The following is a 22,382-nucleotide window of genomic DNA, read 5'->3' as shown; positions in this document are numbered from 1 at the left end:
ATAAAGCATTTCACTCATTTTTAAAGATTTGAAAATCACCACCCATCTAGGAGACTCTGGGGTGAACAGCAATCCCAGGGCTTACAATACATAAGGAATGACACCATTGAGAACTAATAAATTAAAAGAAGAGTAGGTAGGCCGGAGATTAGAATGTTGAAAAACTTAGTGAATAGGAGACTTAATAATGTCCTCCTCTGGTCCTATTTATAAGGTACTTCTAGCATGTTTTATACAGATTAAGAAAAACCTTAAATTTCATTAACTCTCATTTAAAATTTAATAACTTTTCAACTTTATTCCTATTCAGTATATATCATACTCCACATAAATAAAGTCAACACAATAATAAATGAGGAGTAAAATTATATATTCATACAAAAAATTTCTCTCAGTGTCTTGTGAATATGACCAAAAAAATGTCTTCTCTCTCTGCCCTGCAAATAGGACCAAGGGAGTACCTATTAGAGTCGGATAAGAGCCTTCCCAGGTTCAGCCCCCAGGAATCCTGTACACGCAGCAGAAACTGTGTGCGCGCATATAAATGATCAAATCTAGTAATAAACAGCAATTTAGAGATCCATCTGGAGAACCTTGGCGAAAGCTATTGCTAGCCAGCCTGCTGCCCTGCTGTGCTGAGAATATCAGCGAACCGCGTGGCCGGCTCTTCACGCAACAAAGTAACATTAATCATATGTACAAAAATATGTATAACTGATGAAGCGGAAGATCCACTTACACCTCTCCGCCCAAATAAATCCGCAACAGTGAACCGAACATCGAGTACTGCAGCAGATATGGAAGTTGGAACTGTACGCACGTGGTGAAGTGGAACAAGCTAAGATGGGAGATGGGAATACATATACTGAATCGCCTGTGTTTGATATAAGTCCTAAATCTTGCATGAGATTCTATGGGCGACGAGAATCCCGCCTGCAATACATAATTAAAGGAGCATCGATCACACACCCACATATACATATCATAATGCATATATATATATATATATATATGCGCATGAAGAGACGGTGGCACCCACGGCATAGCAGACGGAGAGGGAAGCCACGGAGGAGAGGGCGAGAAGAGGAGTTAGAGTGGACTTGACGGCATTGTTCAGATTTTTTTCCTCACCATTAATTAGAAACTCCCTCGCTTCTCCTGATTCCATGACTCTGTCCGTACGCATCTGTGAGCCTTTCGTCTTGCTTGTGCTAGCTCCTTTTAGCCAGTCTGTCATCTGTTTCTTCTATTACAAGAATCTCGTTATCGATCGTATTGTGCACATAGCATGCACACACATACATTAACTGGCCGTCGCATCCTAAATCTCGTAATAGTCATCCATCCTCGTGCGTCTTCCCCACTTGCTTTATTATATCTCCATTTATCCATCCATGCGTGCTGCCTCATAATATACATAAAAACCACCAAATGTTATAATTTATATTTCATTTCGTGTTTTGTTTACGAGTTGTACAAGTTAAATTAATTCACTTCGAATGGAAAATATCAGCACCCGATGGAAGACTTAGGTTGCTAATCTCGTAAATTCCTAAAAACCAATAATAAGTTGTCCAATAATATATCGCTTGTATATTGGGTGGCGAGGGCAACAATGGAATGATCGACTGGATTAGTCGGCTACGGGGGCTCTTTTTGGACATTAATTCCACAATGCCCAAAAATCGGTTGTCTATCAATTTAACTTTTAAACTGATTGCATCCATTTACAGTTCCTCTTTGAGAATTTACTCCCGAACTTATAAAAGAAATCCTGAACATACTATTGTTAGTCTGGGCTAAACAGTGGGACAGCGGCGGCCTCTTGCGGGCCTAATATTGTCCAATGATTGATTACTAATTCCCCAGATAAGCGACAGCACAGAATTATTTAATATTGCTTCACAACCGTACACGGCAACAGAACGTTATAGTTGCTTTGACTGACTGGAATTTGTTCAATCACAATTTGCTATTTTTGTTAAATTAGTTATTATTTTAGAATATGAGAAGTAATTTCGATATGCCCCTCAAAGTATTTTAGATAAAAATAATTATTAATTGCTTCTAGAATTTTTACTAATAATGTCTCTTTTTTTTGTTGTAAATAAACGTTTATGTGAATTGGATCTCAGGAACTTATAGGACTAGGACAAACATTTATAGATATAGTTATAGATCATTCACTAATAAAACTCTCATATCAGAATTAGAATTTGAACTTACGATCTTATAGATTATAAGCCGATCCTTAACAACGGGGTCAGCTCTTGTTATTAGTAATCGTGTCTTATATGTGGGTGACAAATTGTTCATATGCCCAAAGGAAAAAAGGGCCAAGGCCCAAAACTGAAATTGTCGTGACTACGGATGATGTCATGGTAGAAAACCCACGTTTCGATTTCTGACACCAAGAGGAGAAAGGAGGAGAAGAAGAGGAGAAAAACAACGCTGCCTCATGGCTGACACGTTACCTCGTGAAACGTCCTTACTTTCTGCGGAGGGCTCAAATATGGGAGGAGAAATCGCAGCCCAGACATTATTATTAGCTCCTCCCCGGAGCTCTGTTGATCACAGCAGCGATTCTTACGGACCCTTGCAACACAGGCAGAAATACCCCAAAAAAATAAAATCCTCTTGAAATTTTTCTCAGGCCAGCGGCAGCAGGTGCGTGTCAAAGACATGCTAAAGCTTTTTTGCGTTCAGCATCCCTGGTTTTGCAATCATTTGATTTCGTAGCTCATAAAAATCGATAGCTTTACCAGAAGAAGATTTGAAAAGAAAAAACGACACCTTTACCGTTGAGGCCAAGATAGCGCGACCGTTCTATCCGTAGGCTTTCTCTACCACATTGACCTCCTTCTTTGTTTTACTTATTGTGCAAGTTGTGAGCTTTCATGGCCAATGATGGTGACATGTGACCATAATTTTGGGTGCTTGTGGTATGACTCTGTCTTTCGACTCCGTTACGTTCCATTGTTTGGTTTTGTCTTATTAATGGGGGAAAACTTACATGCACCTCTTTCCTCTTTTATTTCTTTCTTCCCTGATGTTGATATGATTGGTGCGATATCGCGGATTGTGCAGATATATAACCCAGGAGTTATGAATCTGCAAGTTCTCGTTAATGCTACTTATGATTCGAAAGTATGAAGTTTTGCGTGTTTTTGAAGCAAATCTTTATCAAAACCTGGCAAGTTACCGAGTCTTAGCTTCGGGCTGCCGGTTTATGGTATTCGCATGATAGCCAAATGCCAAAGGGAATTGAAGAATCTGAAGCACGTTATTTTTCTCTGGTTTCTGTGCAATTCATAATTTCTAAACACACTCTATCACTCCCATAATTCTCAGCTTCATAATTTCAAAGGTACATTTTGCATTTACATGATTGAGTTTTTGCTAGTATTTTCTACGTTTTTGGCTAGTTAGTATGATCAGTTGCACGCAGGTGTGTGTAATGGAGCGAATTATGTTTCAAGTTTTGTTTTGTTATATTTTTACACTTCTTCAATCCTCCGCTCTATGGACAAGAAGGCAACAAATGCGCGTAAACAACTACAGGGATAGGTTGTTTTCCTTTGCTAAAGCTTTGAGATTGTATTCTTTATGCAGGAACAATAAAATGGATTCCGTCAACCAAACAAAGGTAGTCCCAGCGGATGACGCTCCTTTAGTCAAACATAAAAAACGAAGCTCTCTGTTTCGTTCCTCCACTTCTGCCCAAGGTTCTTGCACCCCTAAGATTAAACTACTCTTTTTTTTTTTTTTTGTCCGCCTCTAATACCATTTCAATCCTCTGTCAGACTTGAGACATTTTGAACTGGAGAAAGAGAAAGAAGATGTTTCATCTCCTAGAGGAGTGTTAGAAGCCTGCATTCGTGATTTTGATTCTTGTCTACAATCATCCGAAATGGAGAACGGTTGTTCAAGGTCCAAGGCACAAATTAGTTGGAGCAAATATTTCAAAAATTTGAAAAAGAGATCAATGAAGCGTCTAGCTTCCTTCCCTCCTCTTGGTGTGCCAACGATACCAAAAGGGAAAAGCAAAAGCAGTGGAGAAAATCCTGTTTTGACTAATGTATACAACTTCAGATCTTCGTTGGTGAATTTCACACTCTCTGAATTGAGAAATTCAACCAACAATTTTAGTAATGGTCCGTAGTCTGTTCTTGGAATTAAGCCCTTTATTTTTTACCCTACTCAAGTCAAGTATAGCATAATTTGATTGGAAAAGTACTCATTTGGAAATCTGTGCTACCTATCTAAATGATTTTAATTTTTGCAGAAAATTTGATTGGAAGTGGTGGCTATTCTGAAGTTTACTGGGGTCGTCTCCAAGACGGGAGTCTAGTAGCTATCAAGAGTCTGACTAAAGGGACTCCAGACGAGAGGACGGCAAGCTTTCTATCCGAACTAGGCATTATTGCTCATGTTGACCACCCCAATATTGCAAAGCTTATTGGATGTGATGTAGGAGGAATGCACCTTGTGTTCCAACTTTCTCGTCTGGGAAGCTTAGGATCTCTCCTTCATGGTTTGTAGCTAGTCTGCATTTTCCCTGTGGGTGAACTATTGCTGTTTAGGTGGATTTAATCAATTACTTCTTATATTCCTTGCTGACCTATTTCAGGTCCAAGTAAAAACAAGTTAGATTGGAGTAAAAGATATAAGATTGCTCTGGGCGTAGCCAATGGCCTCCTGTACCTTCACGAGAGTTGTCACAGGCGAATCATTCATAGAGATATTAAGTCAGATAATATCCTGCTCACTGAAAGCTTCGAGCCACAGGTAGTTTTCGTGTTTTCTTGGATGGAATGATGAAATAAATTTTATGCATTGATTGTTACCTTGGTACCTCAGGTTCAAAAGGCTACACATATTCATTCTTTGGCCTCCTTTGCCTTCACGAGAATTGTCACATGAAAATCATTCATAGAGATATATTAAATCATGAACATCATGCTCTTACGATTTCACATAAATCCATAGTTGTTTTGTAGCCAGTCGTATGAATTATAATCCTACCAAGGGGCTATCTTTCAAATTAGTGACTTTTTGGTTGGTGGTATTTTTATCTGTTTTTTTTATGAGTTTTCAATATCCAATGTTAAGAATAGTTCTCAAACAGTTACATCATCAAGGTAGCAACATGAACCATCTCTCTTTTATCTAATTTATCAGATCATGATTAGATGAGATTTTCCCCAGATTTGTGATTTTGGGCTGGCAAAATGGTTACCCAGACAATGCACCCACCATAATGTATCGAAATTTGAAGGCACATTTGGGTATGCAGCAAAATTTTAAAAAACAATTTACTCCAGAGTTTGAGGTTGTAATAAATGATATGATATCCTCCTCTCTCTATCTGCCTGGCAGGTACCTTGCTCCTGAATATTTCATGCATGGTATGGTGGACGAGAAAACTGATGTTTATTCTTTTGGGGTTATACTGTTGGAGCTTATAACTGGGCGTCCAGCTGTGGATCAAAATCAGCTTAGTGTTGTATTATGGGTAAATCATTTTCTCTAAAGATTGTCTTATGTTGCATCATCTTATTGTCCTTACATGAGAAACTTTGACTCATGGTGATTCCTTGTAGGCAAAGCCTTTGGTTGAGGATAATAATATTAAGGACCTTGTTGATCCTTGTCTTCACAACAACTTTGACCGTGAGCAGATGGATCGGGTCATTTTGACCGCATCTTTGTGTATCGAGCACTCTCCTGTCTTACGTCCCTGCATGAGTCAGGCAAGTGCATAACCTAGAAAGTTGAATTTCTACAACTGCTTGATTCAAATTCAGATCCTGCTCAATGACATTGTCATGAACTCATGTTTTATGTTGGGGGAGCAGGCTGCAATACTGCTAAGGGATGATGACTTTGTGAGGCAACCTACAAATGCAAGCCGGAGGCGGTCTTTCCTTAGAACATACTCACAAGAGCTTCTGGATGCACAAGAGTACAACTCAACCAAGTATCTAAATGATCTCAATCAACACAAGAAGATTGCCCTGGGATCTTGAGAGCTGTGATTGTTAGTACTCAGATGACGTACATAAATCTGGAGCGAGTCAGCTATTGGTAGTTTCTTACGAGAGTAAAGACTGGCTTTTTATAGTGTTTGTGCATTGAAAATGAAGTGAATTGTACATGACAGTATGAATATGCTACTCACATAACTGCTGCATCGAAACCTCTGCAGTAATATGTGGGTAGCGCATAACTCAGTTATGTAAAGTTTGGTTAATTATTGAAAAAGGTGGTTCCTTCTCCTGAATTTCAAATCCAGCGTCCAGCCCGTAATCTTTATTAGCGCCATTTTTCCATGCACAGTTGGTATTGACCAATTTCATTTTGCATCCAGAAACTGAGGATTTTCTTGCCCAAAGTTCAAAACGCGTCAATTTTGAGTGCATAAAATTCTTGAAAATTTGAACAGTTGGAAAACGATGTTCCAGTTGCCTTGATTCAGCTGATGCAGTGCTGTGGAGTCGGATAAATGCTTCATGTTCTACAGCAAAGTCGATGTATATGAATGAAAATGTATATTGCCTAAACTCTGGCGGGAAATAATGTGGGGATGTAGGAAATAATTTTGAAACATGAACGAGGTCTGAATAAATGGTGTTGCAGAAACAGTCATTGGCACATTAACATTCTTGCGGTACCCCACCGTTGAAAAATGTCACCTTTGAAAGCGAAAGCAATCAAGTGATTTGATTGGGGGCAACCGATGCTCCATTTTAACTTATTCCAATCGATATCAGCATCCTTATTTGAAATTCTGGTGGCAACAGCTAAGATCACACTTTGTGATACAGTGCCATTTTCTTTGTGGCTCCAAGAGACGCCCGCCCAAGACTTACTACTGTTTGCTCTTGTTCTTGCCTTTGGACAGCATAAAAAGAAGAATATGAATGAGATTGAAATAGATGAAATATTTTTGTATTTTTACGTTTGGTAGAGTGCTGATAATAATACAAAAATAAAAATAAACGTGCCCAGATGACTTTCGCGAGGCGACCGTCAATGATTAGTGATAACATGTTAGTTCATCAGGTCTTCTATCTTTTTATCATTGAGATTGTATTCCTCCCTTCCTCAATCTGGCATTTGAACTCATCAAACAAGATTTTTAGTTATTTTCATCTCACTCTCTTTTTATGAAAATCTTCCTTTCAACGTTGTCGATATTATAATTATATCATTTGTTTCCAGAGAATAAATTTTAAGTGTCGTTGTCCCCCCCCCCCCCCAACTAAAAATCATTTCGCATTTGACTTGGGTATAAATGCAACAGTTACGTCTAAGCGACCTCTATCTCCCGTGGTGCTCAGAGAGACAACTCGTGCATACTTAGAGCACGAGTACCTTCTTACTGTTCACAGATTGCTCCTACTGAAACGTCTAAGCTGGTGACACGTGTGTAAAAGCACCTCCAGGCCCCCTCCAGGAGATTTTCACTCCGATTCCCCAATAATTTGATTCCCGCCCCCAAAGAGAAAAACAATATGCAGCCACCAAGAAAGAAACGAGACACAATAAAGACACACACACACACACACATCTGCTTTTAACTATGGTAAATTGTTTCTCGTTTTCAAGAGATGAACCAGTCAAACGTGGACAGGTGCAAAAACTACAACAAAAGCGTCAGCGGTAATCTTAGAAATGATAGAAAAGCACAGGGGCGTGAGATAAAATGGGACAGCAATAAAAAAAGCGACAGCAGGTAACACAAGGTAATAACTCGACATGCTCTTGAATAACCTTGAGGCAATCTTGTACCACGCCTAGTTGCTGTTGTTGATAGAAGGATTTACCACGTTCTTTTTAACTCACTCTCCACTGTCCTAGCATTTCATTTGTCTCTTTACAAAGACGCAAAAATCGAAGGAAAATATCTTGGGATACTCGATGTAACAGTAATGGATGTCGTTTTTGGGTTATTTCCTGTTGAAGTTTAGCTCCATGACAATGGAGTTATTTGGCCTCTCTCGAAGGAGCAATGAAGCAAGTGCAGTGAGTTGGCACGAGAACAAACATGACTGTCACACCATAATTGACGGCTTCAATTTGTCGTCCGGGGGCCAATCTCAAGATCATCTCCAAGATTTTGTAAATTGTTTATATTTATTCGTTTTACCTCTATAACTGCACTGGAATAAGAAGCAATAATTACTGAATGAAAATGACCCAAGATAAGATGGTACGTGACATCGAGTCTTGGATCCTGCATTCCCAAATATTAGGTATAGGGTTGAAGTTCCTCGTAAATAATATTTGAGGAACAGAAACACCACAAAACACTTGGTTTTAAACTCAATTTTCGTATAAAACACCCCATCAGAGGTTAGCACATTTGGTCATTTACCAAGTCTCTATCTCGGAATCAGTAATTACCAGTCCAGAGAATAGAACTCGCAGTATATAAACTTGGGCGCGGAAAAAGGAAGAATTGATTGTCCAAGATCTAAAGTCAGGGGTTCAACACAGAGAGGGCAGCAATGGAAGGTGCGGTTAAGTTGCAGAGGCAGCTAGTTGATTATACCGCCTCCCTATTTCAAGAGGTAAGTATGATGTCCTGCTCAGTTAAATACCACAACACTATCTGGGAAGCATAATGGCGAGTTTATAATCTGTTTGTTGTGCTTTTCCATCTGTTTTCTGCTTTGAAAAGGGCTATCTAGATGAACAATTTATCCAGCTCCAGCAACTTCAGGATGAAAGCAACCCACAGTTTGTAGTAGAAGTGGTATCTCTCTTCTTTGAAGAAGCTGAGAGGCTGCTTGATGAACTGGCAAAGGGACTGTACGAACCCATACACTATTCTGACACCACAATTCCTTGTTTTTATGCTTTTGAATCAAATGCTGCTTCTTTTCTTTTTTTTTTTTTTTTTCTCTGTTCTTCTATGTATCGTCCTTAACTTGCTCGTTCAATATTAATTACTATAAAACAGAAGCCAGGAAAACACTGATTTTAAAAGACTGGATGCCCAAGTTCACCAGTTGAAAGGCAGTAGCTCCAGGTATTTTGTTCATGTGGCAAATTTGTCTCTTGCTGTAATGGTTGTTTAAATCACTGGACTGATGATTGGGTTTGATCTGAAATAACACAGCATTGGAGCACAGCGAGTTGGGAGAATTTGCATTACTTTCAGAAACTACTGCGAGATGCAGAACGTAGAAGGGTGAGAGCTTCTTGACCATCCCATGTTCGAACATAATACGAATTCCGTGAAATAACATGCATGTGGCGTAACGTAATTTTGCTGACTAGAAAAGCCTTTCTCAGGTGTCTGAACTGCTTGCAACAAGCAAAACAAGAGTATTCCTCGGTGAAGGGCAGGCTTGAGACTCTGTTCAAGGTAAAGGGGGTTTGGGCCTAGGAGTGTGTCACAGGCAAAGTTAATGTATTTCATTTCTGCATTTGAATTCAAGTGATATTATTTCTCTGCTTATCTTAATCGCAGATGCAGCAGCGACTTTCAGCCACCGGCGGATCGGTTTCTACACCTTGAAACTGACGAATGGTCACTGTGAGTACCCAGGACAAGTCCCGCCCCTTCTGTTTTTCATTTTCTCCTTTGGTTCCCCTTGAGATGGGTTTATCAACTGTGTCGGAGATTTGTTGTCGTCTTGCACTTTCATCTATTTTCAAGATGGTTTCGTTTTCTTAGCAATTTTCTTAGACCCCAATTTGCTCCAGATTTAGTGTGCCCAGGCACTGCACGAATTGATTTTCCTTGATAAAAACGCATATATCGAGATGCAGGACTTGAAAAGACCCAACAAAAAAAAGACTCTGATTTTCAGAGATAAGCTCGGATTTTTCTTCTTATTTTCTCTGGTTGCCAGCCATTAAAAAAAACAAAAGACCTTGGAATTTTCAGTTAAAAATGGCCATTTAAAAACAGTTCTTATTGCCGAAAAGGTATACTGGACGGGATGACCGGAAGATTTTCCAGTTCTTGCCTGACGCTGATGGTACTATTTTTGAAAGGGAAAAAAAAAGGATGATAACCTTCCTTTCTTTCGACATTAATTGCCCATTATTAGTTGAATTAATCAGCATCACATTAGAGGAACAAACTAAATTGTGGCGTAAATAGCAATACGTCTGATAAACTGTGTCATGCATCTATGATGCGGATGTCAGTTCCATTTTATGTTATTCGTTTGCTTCTATTTATATGGAAGAAATAAAGAACATTTTTTATGTTCTATTTATAAGGCAGCAGGAAATTTTTTTTATATACATATATAATTTTATCTTTTATTTATTATTATGTTGATTTTATTTATATAAAATATAATGTATATCAAATAAGAATAAAATTAAAGAGTTATGAATTTTAAATAAGAGTTGATAAAATCTAAAATTTTTATTGATGAGTATGAAATATATTGAAAATGACTTATATTTATAGATAGAAAAATAAAGTATTTTAAAGATAAAAAAAATAAGTTTGTCTGTGATCAGTCATCCTTGTTGTGTAGCGGTATATTCTTAAAAAAAAAAAAACAAGCACTAAATAGCTCCGCACGGTCCCTGACAGTTTGGTTCAACACTGCTTGTTTCCTATCGGTTTAAAATCTTGAATGCGAGAGAAAGGCGTCGCTTGCCCAGTTTTTTGTCTTTATAGTTTAACTTAATTGAAATTTTAATCTGTCAGACTAATGCAATTTCAATAAAGTAGTCACTGTTATTGAAGAAAAATGTGGCATACGAACCAATCAAAATTTCATAATATACAGGGCCATTTAAAATACCTCATAAGCAGTTTTTAATCGCAGTTTACAGACGAGTAAGTATAAGAAAATTTTTTATCTCCACTTATATTAAACATGCTTATAGTCAACAACCAAAACGAGCTCGTAGTCTTCTCTTGAGCTTTGAGGAGAATCGCTGTTAGTAACTTATTAATCATCATGAATATAAAATACCCAAAACATCTTTGACATACGTATAGGTGTGTTTGGATTAGTGTGTCTTGGGTAACTTTTTTTTTTCAATCTGAAGTTAGATTAGATAAAAATTAGATATGTAATGTAATTTATATTTGAATTGATTTTTATAAAAAATTATTTTGAAAAAATATAATTTATTTAAATGATTAATAAAAAATAAATTTAGATATAAAATGACAGAAAAGAATATAAATTTTATTAAGCAGAGTAATACATATTTAATATTATATGCATATAATGTGATAATTGTAAAAAAATATTAAAAATAAAAATAATTTATTATTTGAAATAAATTAAAAAAATACTAAAAATACTTAATTAAATATATTTAATGAATAAATATATATCAGAAATCATACAAACATGGTATTTTTAAAATAAATACCAAAAGCTTTTGGCTGTTTACTCATCCGTTTATTCCCTCAATTTCGTCTTTTCTGGCAAAATCCAAACTGCACCGTTATTCTCCCAGCGTTAAAAGCGAGATTCATGAGTTTCATTGCATTTTGCGTGTTTAGGTAAAAACCAAACTATGATTTTAGAAGTGATTTTATAGTATAGGAAGTAAATATGTGGAGGAGTTTATTTTGATTTGTGAAAAAATATCTTTTAAAAACACTTCTCATGCTATCCAAATCCATTTGAAACCCAAACATCAGATTGTAGAAATGTTAAATCAAAAGGCCTCCAAACATGATCCCAGGCACAGCCGAACGAAGTTTGTTGGAATTTGGTAACTTCAGAAATTGCATCCACCCAGAAGCAGTGGAACCAATCGTTCGTTTGCCTTCTTCAAAGTTGAAACTGGCCCACATGTCAAATTCAAAAAATATGTAATTTTTCATTTTCTACCTAAAATTTTCACTCTGCCGAATAGGTGCTTAAGCTTTTAATATAATTTTGCCGCTAACTGGGCAGAGAAAAAGGTTGAGGGAGGATTGAGGCCTTTTCTATGCCATAGACAAAACCACATTTCTTTTACTTAATTCTTTTTAATTCTAAATATAAAATTTATTTTATAGTATAATCAAAATAGTAATAAAAGTGTCTGTAGACCGAGAGCATTAAAGTTATTAGGGCATCGGTGATTTTTTTTTTCCTTATTACGTGAAAAATGAAAAAAAAAGAAAAAAGGCCAGTGCTTCGGTCGGTTCGGTGGTGTGGGCGGCGCATTCCCGGTTCCTGAACAGGCAGAACATAATGGCTCGCAAATTTTCGAAAACGAAAACGCAATTTCCCGCGAATCTCAAAATAGATGCCAGGCTGGCAATCCGGGTGGTTCACCATCGACCAATCAGCGCCCAGTCTCGGGGCCTATACAAACCCATTCCACGAGCTCCCTGCAATTGCGCTCTGGATTCCAGACGTTCTACTCTTCAAACTCTAGGGTTAGGGTTCGATCGGAGTGAGACATGAGTTCCGCCGGTGGTACGACTAAGGGTGGCAGGGGCAAACCTAAGGCTTCTAAGTCGGTATCAAGGTCGCAGAAGGCCGGCCTTCAGTTCCCTGTAGGGAGGATCGCTCGCTTCCTCAAGGCTGGCAAGTACGCTGAGCGTGTCGGTGCCGGGGCTCCTGTCTATCTCTCTGCTGTCCTCGAGTATCTTGCTGCTGAGGTTTGTTTAAAGATTATTATTTGGCTTAGGCACCTATGATCCAATTTTTTTGTTATCCGTTCCTTTAGTTTTAGTTCGTGGGTTTCTCTAGGAAGCGGGCTCTATTTGATAAGACTGGGGTTTGGTTGCTGATAATGGTGTGAATGTTCAGGTACTAGAGCTCGCTGGAAACGCTGCCAGAGACAATAAGAAGAACCGTATTGTTCCGAGGCACATTCAGCTTGCAGTGAGGAATGACGAGGAGCTTAGCAAGCTTTTGGGGTCTGTGACCATTGCCAATGGAGGCGTCTTACCTAATATTCACCAGACTTTGCTTCCTAAGAAGATGGGTCAAGGGAAGGGCGATATTGGATCTGCATCTCAAGAATTTTAAGAGTTTCCTAGCCCTCCCTCCATTTTGTTGTAGTTATAAAGCACATGTTTGTTTTGCTTTTCTTTCTTACAATACTTAGCCTCTAGTAAATTTAAGCTCAATTAATAGGATGATCCTTTTGCAAAGTCTATGATTTTCAACTTCTCTTTGCGTGTGCCCAATGCGATGCTCTCTGATGCGGTTCTCCATGTTGTAAGCTTCTTAGCATAACAAAGGCCGATGTAAATTCGAAATGGGCTCATCAGTAACGTTTCTAACTTCGGCCGGTTGTCCAATCAGGCGCTGGGAAGTGCGCCTTGGAGAAAGGCGGCTACAGTGTGACATCTTTGCGGTACCATGAGTGTAAATGAAGCCTGATAAATCATCATCAAAAACTTAAATGGCAATTGCATAGATAAAATTCGCTGTACCGAGTCAAGGGAAAATGGGAGTTCAAAGTGAATGGTTCATTTTATGGGGCCGAAATGTTGTAATCGTTCAAGCCCATGGGTTTTGATGCAAATACGCATGTTCATTAGCTGTCGAATTGGGTAGAAATGTTTTAAAAATAATAATTTTAAGTATGTGAAAATTGTCTTAATTAATTAACATAAAAAAATTCTTTAGAAGCAATTTTTGGAACCAACTCGCGAACATCCCCCGCCAATGAGTAATTACAGGCAAATGACTGCTCTAAAACGATGTCGTTTGTTTGCTTTGGATCGCGTGATCATCCTTCGTCAATATTATTTCTGTATTTTGTCTAAAATGTGATGACTCTATCGGTATTTTTTAGTCAAAAAATAGTCTGTATTTTTTTAATTTTCCTGGATGAGGCGGACAGTTGGTGATCTTTATTCTGTGGATAAGACAGAATGCTATAAATACTGGCCTCCAACCTTTTCCGGAGAAAACACTCCGATGTTGGACATGAGACAGTAATTTCCTCGTAAATAAGCTTTTCATCAAATGGGTACTCTGCAGTATGTGGGTGTGACCTTGTCATGTCCCAAGCGACTGAAACTAAAGGCCTTTGCATCAAGGGCAAGATGCTCCGCTGAAGTTGGGGTTTCGCGGCGACAATTACTCCAGCAATTAGACAAGGAACTTGCAAATGGGGATGATAGAGCTGCACTCGCACTTGTCAAGGATTTGCAGGGCAAGCCTGGTGGGCTTCGATGTTTCGGTGCAGCAAGGCAGGTTTTGTGCTTTCTGAATCTCTTCAAGTTTCTTTTGAGGTTTAATTGATCTTTCTCCTACGCTTGATGCTACCTCCTGTCAACTTAGTTGAAACGGTTTAAATCAAAACTCAGAAGGGATGCTGTGTTGTCTAAAAATTTCTTTTTTCCTTGCCCTATTGGCATTTGAAAACAGCAGTCATCTGCAGTTTGGAAGAAGTCCTAATTAATGGCTTTGATATTGTTCGTTCTATTTTATAGTTTCTGTCATTTTCTTTCTTTGCCTTTTGTTTGGTAGTCTTCGGCATCTTGCAAAAACGGAGGCGGGGTTAGGTGATATGCAGATTTATCTAAGGGAGCTTCTCATAGCTCTTTATGTGCTAAATAACTTGGTTCTAACAACATCCGGTCCTCTGTCCATTTGTAAAATTTCCCTAACATAGCGCCAAATGTCAAACCTTGAAAATATTGTCAGGACAGATTGAGGTCTGCGTCATGCGTTGAGTATCTGAATGCAGGTGCCTCAAAGACTTTACACCTTGGATGAATTGAGGTTGAATGGAATAGAAGCACCGTCTCTATTATCACCGGTGGATGCAACTCTTGGTTCTATAGAAAGAAATCTACAGATTGCTGCTATTTTGGGAGGGCTTGCTGCATGGAATGCCATTGGACTTACCCCGCAAGAAGTCTTCTATGCTGCGCTGGGTTTGCTATTTCTTTGGACCCTAGACTCGGTAATAAACTTACAATTCGAACGAAATTGATTCATTTCCCCTTGTAATTTGGCGGGACAAATCAAATGAATATGGATTTCCCTTATTTGAGATAATATAGCCCCATTGACCTAACTTGTGTGATCAAAATGGGGACAATGCATTATATCCGTCATTCATCAAATAATTGTTCCTCAGACATTACATTCATGCTGGTTAACTCACATGTGTCAACTCACAATGGAAAGATTCTCTCGTTCTCGACCATGCTACAGTCATATCAATTTGGTTGTTTATGTAGGTCTCTTTCTACGGAGGACTTGGAAACTTGCTTCTTGATACAGTTGGTCACACCTTCAGTCAGAAGTACCACAACAGGGTCATTCAAGTCAGACTCGTCCCATCTCATCCTGTAGAATAGTACTTATGAGCATTGGATAATCCTCAAAATAATTAATTATGCAGCATGAAGCCGGTCATTTCTTAATCGCCTATCTGGTAGGAATTCTTCCCAAGGGATATACACTTACTAGCTTGGATGCTCTGAAGAAGGAGGGATCTCTCAATGTTCAAGCAGGGACTGCCTTTGTGGATTTGGAGTTTGTTGAAGAAGTAGGTTGCTTTATTTATTCTTCTAATTCCCCATCTGCTTGCTTTAGAAGTCGCCAAGAAAGTGAGGAGGCGGGAAATGATTAACTGATTAGGGAACGGCCATTAGCCCATTAGTAGTCCTACACATCTGGCTTTTGGTCATTCGTTTATTTGTTTGTCCTGCGTTCTGTATTCCTACGAACTGAATTGAGTTAACAACCATCTGTTATTAATTATAAGTTCCTTTCATGTCATGCAGGTTAATACGGGAAAAGTATCTGCTACTGTATGTTACTGTCATATTGACATCTAAACTTTCACTGCTAATTAGTTTGCTTCTACTTGGCAGTTAACATACATTTTGACGGTTTTATATTGTCAGACATTAAACAGATTTTCATGTATAGCCCTGGCTGGTGTTGCAACCGAGTATCTTATATATGGAATCGCTGAAGGAGGTCTGGATGACATAAGAAAGGTTTATTCAGTCATGAACTACTACTTAATGAGCTGACCAAAGAAAGGGCATTAACACCACTAATAGGACTTTTTATTTTTAATGATGCTAGTTGGATTCATTGCTTAAAAGTCTGGGCTTCACACAGAAGAAAGCAGATTCTGAAGTCAGATGGTCTGTCCTAAATACGGTCCTGCTCTTGCGTCGACATGAAGGAGCTCGTGCTAAGCTTGCTGAGGCCATGTCCTCGGGAAAATCTGTAGGGTCCTGCATTGAAGTCATAGAGAATTCCATTGATGTCTCAGATATGTGATTGAAATTGTGTCTGTATGTAGTTGCAGCTGAAGGCAATTTCATTCAATTCAGTTACTTCTGTTGCAAGGTCTTATGTATGGATGGATCGCTCAGGGGGGAGGGTAGGCGATCGGATAGGCACAACACAATAGTGAATAGATAGCAGACTACATAAAATAGTTTCCATTTTGCATACTCAACCAGAAATGTAGATTTTCCTTTTTTTGGAATAAAAAGCTTACAAGATTTGAAGGAACAAGTTAAAATCATGTAAAATAAAACGAAACAAATCCAATCATGTGAATAATAAATGATAAAAAAAATGCATTGGTTCAACTATTTAATTTCGAATCTGCATCAAATTAATCGAAGGTGCCGTCAAGAGAAATAAATTATTATCCTTTTCGGTTTAATTGAAGAAATCATAACATTATACGAGCATTTTGACATTTGATCCATCACCCCCCGGACCAAACAAAAAGGAATATCTTTATTCTGATAATTTCATTTAAGTTCTTTTGCTCTTCTTACTCCCATCCACTAATTTTTAATTGATCTCCGTCGTGAGACGGCAAGGCAGGCGTCGGAAGACATACAGAGAACTCTGGAGACGCATACTTTAGTTGAAGAAGGAGTGGACTTGTGAGCCGACCAATCTGTGCGCGATGGCCGTGCAGTGGTTATTAATATGCTATGTGCTGGTGACTCTGCTCGTTGTCGTCTCCTTCCTCTGCGGTCAATGGCCCATCTTTCAGGGCACCTTCATCGAGCGCATGCACTTCTTCCTTACTTTCGGCGCTTACGATTACTTCCTGTACTCTCTTCTTTTCCCACTCCTTCCGCCCTGTTTCATTTTTTTTCCCGCCACACCTCTCTTTATTTTACTTCATATTTACTTGGTTTGCAACATCCTTTGCAGCCGCTTCGTTGGGGCCGTTTTCGGTTCCAAGTGCTCGAATGCTGTTCTTTCTGTGGAATATTATTGTTGCGATAGACCCAACCCTATCTTGCAGGTTGGTAAACCAATTGTCACCTGAGCGTGTCTGCATAATTTTGTATGACCCGAAGTTTGAAACGATCGGCTTCTTCTTCTTCTTGCTTGAAGGGTCATTATTATTGTGGTTCGGGGTCTGGACTCGTACGGTGGAGTAAGGGTTACCACTTACAATTATTTTGTTCAACTTTTTGGTGGTATTATATTTCGAGGAACTTGGATATTTGCGGATCGACGAAATTTTTTCTTAATTTAGCTGTTGTGTCATAGCATTGTCTTGGGAACAAATCCTTCCTTCTTTGTGGTAGGGAGTTTTATAGAAAGATCCGATTATCTCCCCTTGCGTGCGTCCAGAGGGCCCCGAGGAGCAGAAGAAACATGAATAAGTTTTATAAGTTTTATAGAGGATATAAATTTTTCTCGCCTGCAGGTCCGAGTTTGGTTTTGTTAGAAATTCGTAGTAAGACATTTGGCGCTTTAACTTTTTATTGTAATACGTTAGATATATAGGGCTCCGATGTGGTAAAATTGTGGAGCTGCGAATCCATTATAGACTATCTGGTGAGCAACTTCCTTTTGGCTGAATTCTGCGAAAGAAACACTGCTGGGTCTGGGTATAAGTGTCGATCCCACATAGCATCTCTATAATTGCTAAACTTCCCATTTTGCTGAGACTCTATGTGAGATGGAAATCAAGAAGAATTTACATGGAAATGGCACAATAATAAAACATTGAATGGCAGGAAGGGTTGATACTATCAAAGCAACTGTTACGAATTCAATAAGTTCAATCATAGTACCATCGTAACCAACTCTTCCCGCATGTGATAGGTCCCTGGTGTCTTCTCACTTTTCTTAATGGAAAATGTATTGAAATAGCATTAATATTCGGTTAGCTAGTTGACTGACCGTGCTTCTTTTACTCCCTCCTTCCCTCACTCCTTTTTGTTCGAAGCCCTGATCTTTTTTTCGCCTCTTAATTTGGTGATCATGACTATGTTAATTATCTTAACAAATTTCTGTTTGTTGCAGATTTTATATTTTGGGATAATCGGCATAACGTATTATTTTATTGTCAAATCATCCTTTGCCTATATTCCTGGCTACTATTTAAGTGAAATTCACAGGTATTTCATCAAAGAGCCAATAATGTTATTTTAACTCTTATGATTATCTCAGCATTATTCATTCTATCATGAATTTTGTTAGACATTATATGTTCTTTTAGGTACACGAGCTTGTTGGCAGTTGCTGTTGGAATTCTGCTCTTTCTTTTGACCAGCTTTTCTGATCCAGGAACAATAAATTCTGACAATGTTTCTCAATATCTCTTTGCATACCCCTATGATAACATCATCTATGCTGAGAAAGAATGTTCAACCTGTAAAATTCAGAAGTGAGTGTTATTTCCCTTCTGTTGTAAAATCTTTGCTGGCCTCTGATCAAGTATATCTATAAAAGGATCTTAATCTTGATGTAGACCAGCTAGGTCTAAGCACTGCAGCATATGTGACCGCTGTGTGGCACGCTTTGACCATCATTGTGGATGGATGGTTGGTAATCTAGAAATCCTCCCACTTGAAGATTACTGATGTCTCTCATTGTAAAGCATCCTCTATTGTGTTTTTGTTGTACTAAAGGTTGTTTTGCTTGCAGAATAATTGCATAGGGGAGAGAAACACCCGGTATTTTATGGCTTTTCTTTTATGGTAAGTGTTATGCTTAGTTCATTAGAATCATCTGTATGTTATAATAAGTGACATTTATTCTTACATCACTCTGATCAACTCAAGGCTCTTATAATAGTTTGGGAGGTTCGCATGAGTGGCAAGGAGAGATAACATTGTAACTACGTCACATGGGTCATGAACAACCCCCGGTGGGGGTGTCAGTTGGGAAATATTGGTGAGTGATGGTTCATTGAGGGCCAAGGGGTTAAAAAAATTGAGTGTTGTGGGAGAGACTCTAGAGTCTAGCCTCTCAAAGGCTACAGGAAGGTGTTTTTTTCTCTTATCATGTGTTTCTGTGTTCTTGATTATTTTCTGTATTTTAAGCTGCTTAGACCTCTACTCTGGCAGATTCTTGTTTATTTGAATTCGATCTGGGGCTTTCAGTTCCCTCAATCTATAATCTGGCTCAGGCTTTTGTGCTGCCTGAGTTACTTAAATGACTTAAAGAGGTTCCTTGATGCTTCCTGTCTCCTGCTGCTTCTATTAGTTACTTTGCTGACTTTAGCTTAACCATATACGGTAAAGTTTATGCATTTTTCATCTCTAGTTCTATTTATCTTATGCGATTCTTTGGTGTCTTGTAGGCATTTCCTTCTATGCTTGTATGGAACCGTTGCCATTGGATTGGTTTTAGTTGGAAGAATAAAAGAATTAAGAGTTTTATATATTCTTACAGGTGAAGCTGTCTTGAATGTTAGATCAATCATATGAATAAGTTGGTTCTTATATTAATATTGAGGTTTATCTCTTGTTTATTTTGCAGTATACTATGGAATAGAAAATTCTTTTCTGGGGTTAGCTCCGCATATTGCTCAGGTGAGGGATTTGTTTTTACGTCTTGCACTTTCTAATTGTTGACATGTTGACTCTTATGTGTCAAATTACACGTATGTGTTTCTATTTTACCTCCTACTCTCTTTTTTAATGTCTAGTGGTCTTTTGCTTTCACACAGTGGTTGTTAGGATCGCACCATACGCTGATCCTACTTGCGGTGTTCCTTGCAATTGTTGGAATGCTATTGTCTGGATTTTTTGGTTACCATGCAAAGCTTTGCCTCAGCAATACCACCACCAATGAGGTCCTCTCTGCCTCTTCTCTCAACTATCTTTCTCCATGTGCAATGATACCTTTATAAAAGAATGGATTGGATCATTTTCATAAGATGAGCTAAAGATGCATAATGCTGTTTAGACTCATTTAGGCTGTTGGAACAATTTTGAACTTTGTCATAAAAATACCCGAATGTGTGTTTTAATTGACATGATCAGATTAATTCCACTTCAGCCTATGGGGTTGTATGTCTTGTAAGATGAACCTGATTAGGTAGGGCTAAAGCTTGAAGCCTCTAGAATTGTATAACATGCTTTTGGGAAGTTCACTGGTTTCATGCAAACTTTCTGATGGGACGAGGATTTAGAGCCTACTTCTACTATACCATGGTGAATGTGGCTAGGTGGTCTTGTCAGTTTTCGCTGATCCATTGGTCGTTCTCCTTCTATTTGTGTTTGTTTCTGCTTCCTTGTCTTTGTTTTACATTTAAGATTATATTATTGATCAGTACAAGCCAAATCTGATAGTGAGGCTTTGACACTCTGACCTTTTCATAGAGTATTGGCTATTGACTGGGGTATGGTACTCAATACTTGCATTTACTCAGGTTTCATGTGAATTTTATTCGAAAATAAATGAAGTGGAGCCATATATACTGTTTGTGCTGGTTTTGTGATTGCGTGAGTGTGCAAATATTCCACAATATTTTATCATCAGTCAAATGTCTGGCAATCTGTTTGTCTGGAAAACCTCGTGCATTTATTTGTGCCACTGAGTTTAAGAAAGCTCGAATGAACTCATTGGTTTCTATTGTGGATCACAGACCTTCAAGTGGCAGGAGTACATGAGCTGGCAGAGGAAGCTAAATGAAGCAAAAGCCAGTGCTGCAGCCCTAAGAGCTAGTATAAGTGGGATGAGCGACAGGAAGCCCTTGCTGAGCAAATGGAGAGCCTTCTTACGAAGGTCGCCATTGGAGGACGTGGAAGTTGTCCAAAATAATGTTTATGATAAAGGATTCATTCACAATGTTCTGGAGGTTGTATACCCCCTTTCTTCAAGGCCATCATTTACACGAACCAAATTGAAGCCGACCTGAGAGTGCTCCTTGACGCACTTGTCTTTCTGAACACTGGAATTCCGGAGACGTGCAGGAGTCGGTAAATAGTTGCAGCATGAGAGGCTAAATGACAAGAGATAGTGAGATACAATAATCCTAAAGCAACTTCTGAGAGGGGAAAAATAAAATGGTACAGAGCGCTAGATTTGGGTGCTCATAGAGTGGATGTTGTGTGACTTCCGGATACGTGTACGACTTTTATAGTTCAACATGATTAAGGGCTATTTTGGATTGGAAATAGAAAAGGTAGCTTATTTTTAATTTGATTTTTAGAAAAAAATAGGAGTGGGTAAAAGTTAAATTAGATAAAGTAAATTGTGTTTGGATTGGAGTTTAAAAAAGTTAATTTATAAAATTGAGATTAGTTAAAGGTTATTTAGATTATGATTGAGTAAAAGTGAGTTTGTTTGAGTAAAAAAAATGAGACTCACATTTTGTTTCCCTCTCTTCACTTTTCTAACACTACAAGTTGTAATTTTTAGCTTTGGTTTAAGTATGTGATTTTGGTGTAAGCTCTTAATTTTTTAAACTCTTCTAAACGCACTCAAACATATTAAGAGTACTTTTAATCCTAAAAGCTATTTAAAAGCCACTTAAATGTGGCTCCAAACAGGCACTAAGTGGGTCCTTTGAATAATTTTACGCTTTTTTATTAAAATATCCTAATACCATAATCAAATTACCAACTATAGACAATTATATAAATATGTTAACTTCTTGATAGTAGTATATTGACTTAATCGGTTAAACTAATTAAACAAAAAGGGATAAATTTAATAAAATGAGAAATTGAAACTAAACAGGATATAAAATAAGTAATATATAATTTTATTTTGAAGAGTGAATATAATTCAATTTATTAACCGCTGAAATTTGATTATAAAAATATATTCATTTGAGTATGATTTTTTGGCCAACCATTTGAATATGATTTAGATTGTGGGCAAACAAATTGAGATGATTTAAATAAATTGAAATAAAAATATTCAGGCAAAAAAAAAATCATGAATTACAATCCGGCCTCAAACCAAGCAGGTCAAAATTTTGTTAAATTACTTGATATTCCTCCTATAGTTAATATGAGGCCTAAACATATTAGTTAAATTAGTCAATTTAAATCAATTAAAAATGCTAGTTAAATTAGTTAATATAATATGTTTTTTTAAATGCTCTAAGCATTTTTTTAATTTTTTCCTTGTCCTATTTGATTATTATTGGAAAAATATCAATGGATTAATTTAAAAAAATTGATAAACATATAAAATAAGTTTTATAAATAGAATTAATAAATTTTATATTAAGAAATAGAG

At 37.8% G+C, this 22,382-nt stretch overlaps 5 protein-coding genes across 5 annotated transcripts; all 5 read left to right on the top strand.

The window, feature by feature from the left end:
- Positions 1 to 395: 395 nt before the first annotated feature.
- On the top strand, positions 396 to 21,317 carry LOC114737097 (probable protein S-acyltransferase 17). The gene is made up of 11 exons (XM_028924998.1): positions 396 to 401; positions 16,757 to 16,994; positions 17,100 to 17,193; positions 18,207 to 18,301; positions 18,403 to 18,570; positions 18,655 to 18,727; positions 18,831 to 18,883; positions 19,489 to 19,580; positions 19,668 to 19,720; positions 19,858 to 19,983; positions 20,779 to 21,317. The coding sequence occupies exons 2-11, from the start codon at positions 16,846 to 16,848 to the stop codon at positions 21,049 to 21,051; spliced, it is 1,176 nt and encodes a 391-aa protein (XP_028780831.1). The 5' UTR covers positions 396 to 401; positions 16,757 to 16,845; the 3' UTR covers positions 21,052 to 21,317.
- LOC114737094 (receptor-like cytosolic serine/threonine-protein kinase RBK2) lies at positions 3,256 to 6,134 on the top strand. The gene is made up of 9 exons (XM_028924993.1): positions 3,256 to 3,367; positions 3,613 to 3,725; positions 3,804 to 4,154; positions 4,286 to 4,534; positions 4,631 to 4,788; positions 5,209 to 5,288; positions 5,380 to 5,515; positions 5,604 to 5,753; positions 5,856 to 6,134. Exons 2-9 carry the CDS (start codon positions 3,623 to 3,625, stop codon positions 6,027 to 6,029), a joined length of 1,401 nt encoding a protein of 466 aa, XP_028780826.1. The 5' UTR covers positions 3,256 to 3,367; positions 3,613 to 3,622; the 3' UTR covers positions 6,030 to 6,134.
- Positions 8,465 to 9,609, top strand: LOC114737100 (histidine-containing phosphotransfer protein 1-like). Its single transcript, XM_028925002.1, has 6 exons — positions 8,465 to 8,576; positions 8,687 to 8,817; positions 8,969 to 9,037; positions 9,128 to 9,199; positions 9,304 to 9,376; positions 9,482 to 9,609. The coding sequence occupies exons 1-6, from the start codon at positions 8,514 to 8,516 to the stop codon at positions 9,527 to 9,529; spliced, it is 456 nt and encodes a 151-aa protein (XP_028780835.1). The 5' UTR covers positions 8,465 to 8,513; the 3' UTR covers positions 9,530 to 9,609.
- Positions 12,318 to 13,198, top strand: LOC114737101 (histone H2AX). Its single transcript, XM_028925003.1, has 2 exons — positions 12,318 to 12,592; positions 12,744 to 13,198. The coding sequence occupies exons 1-2, from the start codon at positions 12,392 to 12,394 to the stop codon at positions 12,963 to 12,965; spliced, it is 423 nt and encodes a 140-aa protein (XP_028780836.1). The 5' UTR covers positions 12,318 to 12,391; the 3' UTR covers positions 12,966 to 13,198.
- Positions 13,842 to 16,446, top strand: LOC114737098 (uncharacterized). Its single transcript, XM_028924999.1, has 7 exons — positions 13,842 to 14,144; positions 14,641 to 14,859; positions 15,140 to 15,226; positions 15,304 to 15,450; positions 15,689 to 15,715; positions 15,812 to 15,907; positions 15,999 to 16,446. The coding sequence occupies exons 1-7, from the start codon at positions 13,914 to 13,916 to the stop codon at positions 16,197 to 16,199; spliced, it is 1,008 nt and encodes a 335-aa protein (XP_028780832.1). The 5' UTR covers positions 13,842 to 13,913; the 3' UTR covers positions 16,200 to 16,446.
- Positions 21,318 to 22,382: the final 1,065 nt, after the last annotated feature.

The sequence above is a fragment of the Neltuma alba genome, unplaced genomic scaffold, assembly GCF_004799145.2.
Source record: "Neltuma alba isolate B1F8T4 unplaced genomic scaffold, ASM479914v2 tig00013410_pilon, whole genome shotgun sequence".
Classification (NCBI taxonomy): domain Eukaryota; kingdom Viridiplantae; phylum Streptophyta; class Magnoliopsida; order Fabales; family Fabaceae; genus Neltuma; species Neltuma alba.
This window is presented reverse-complemented; position numbering and strand designations above follow the sequence as displayed.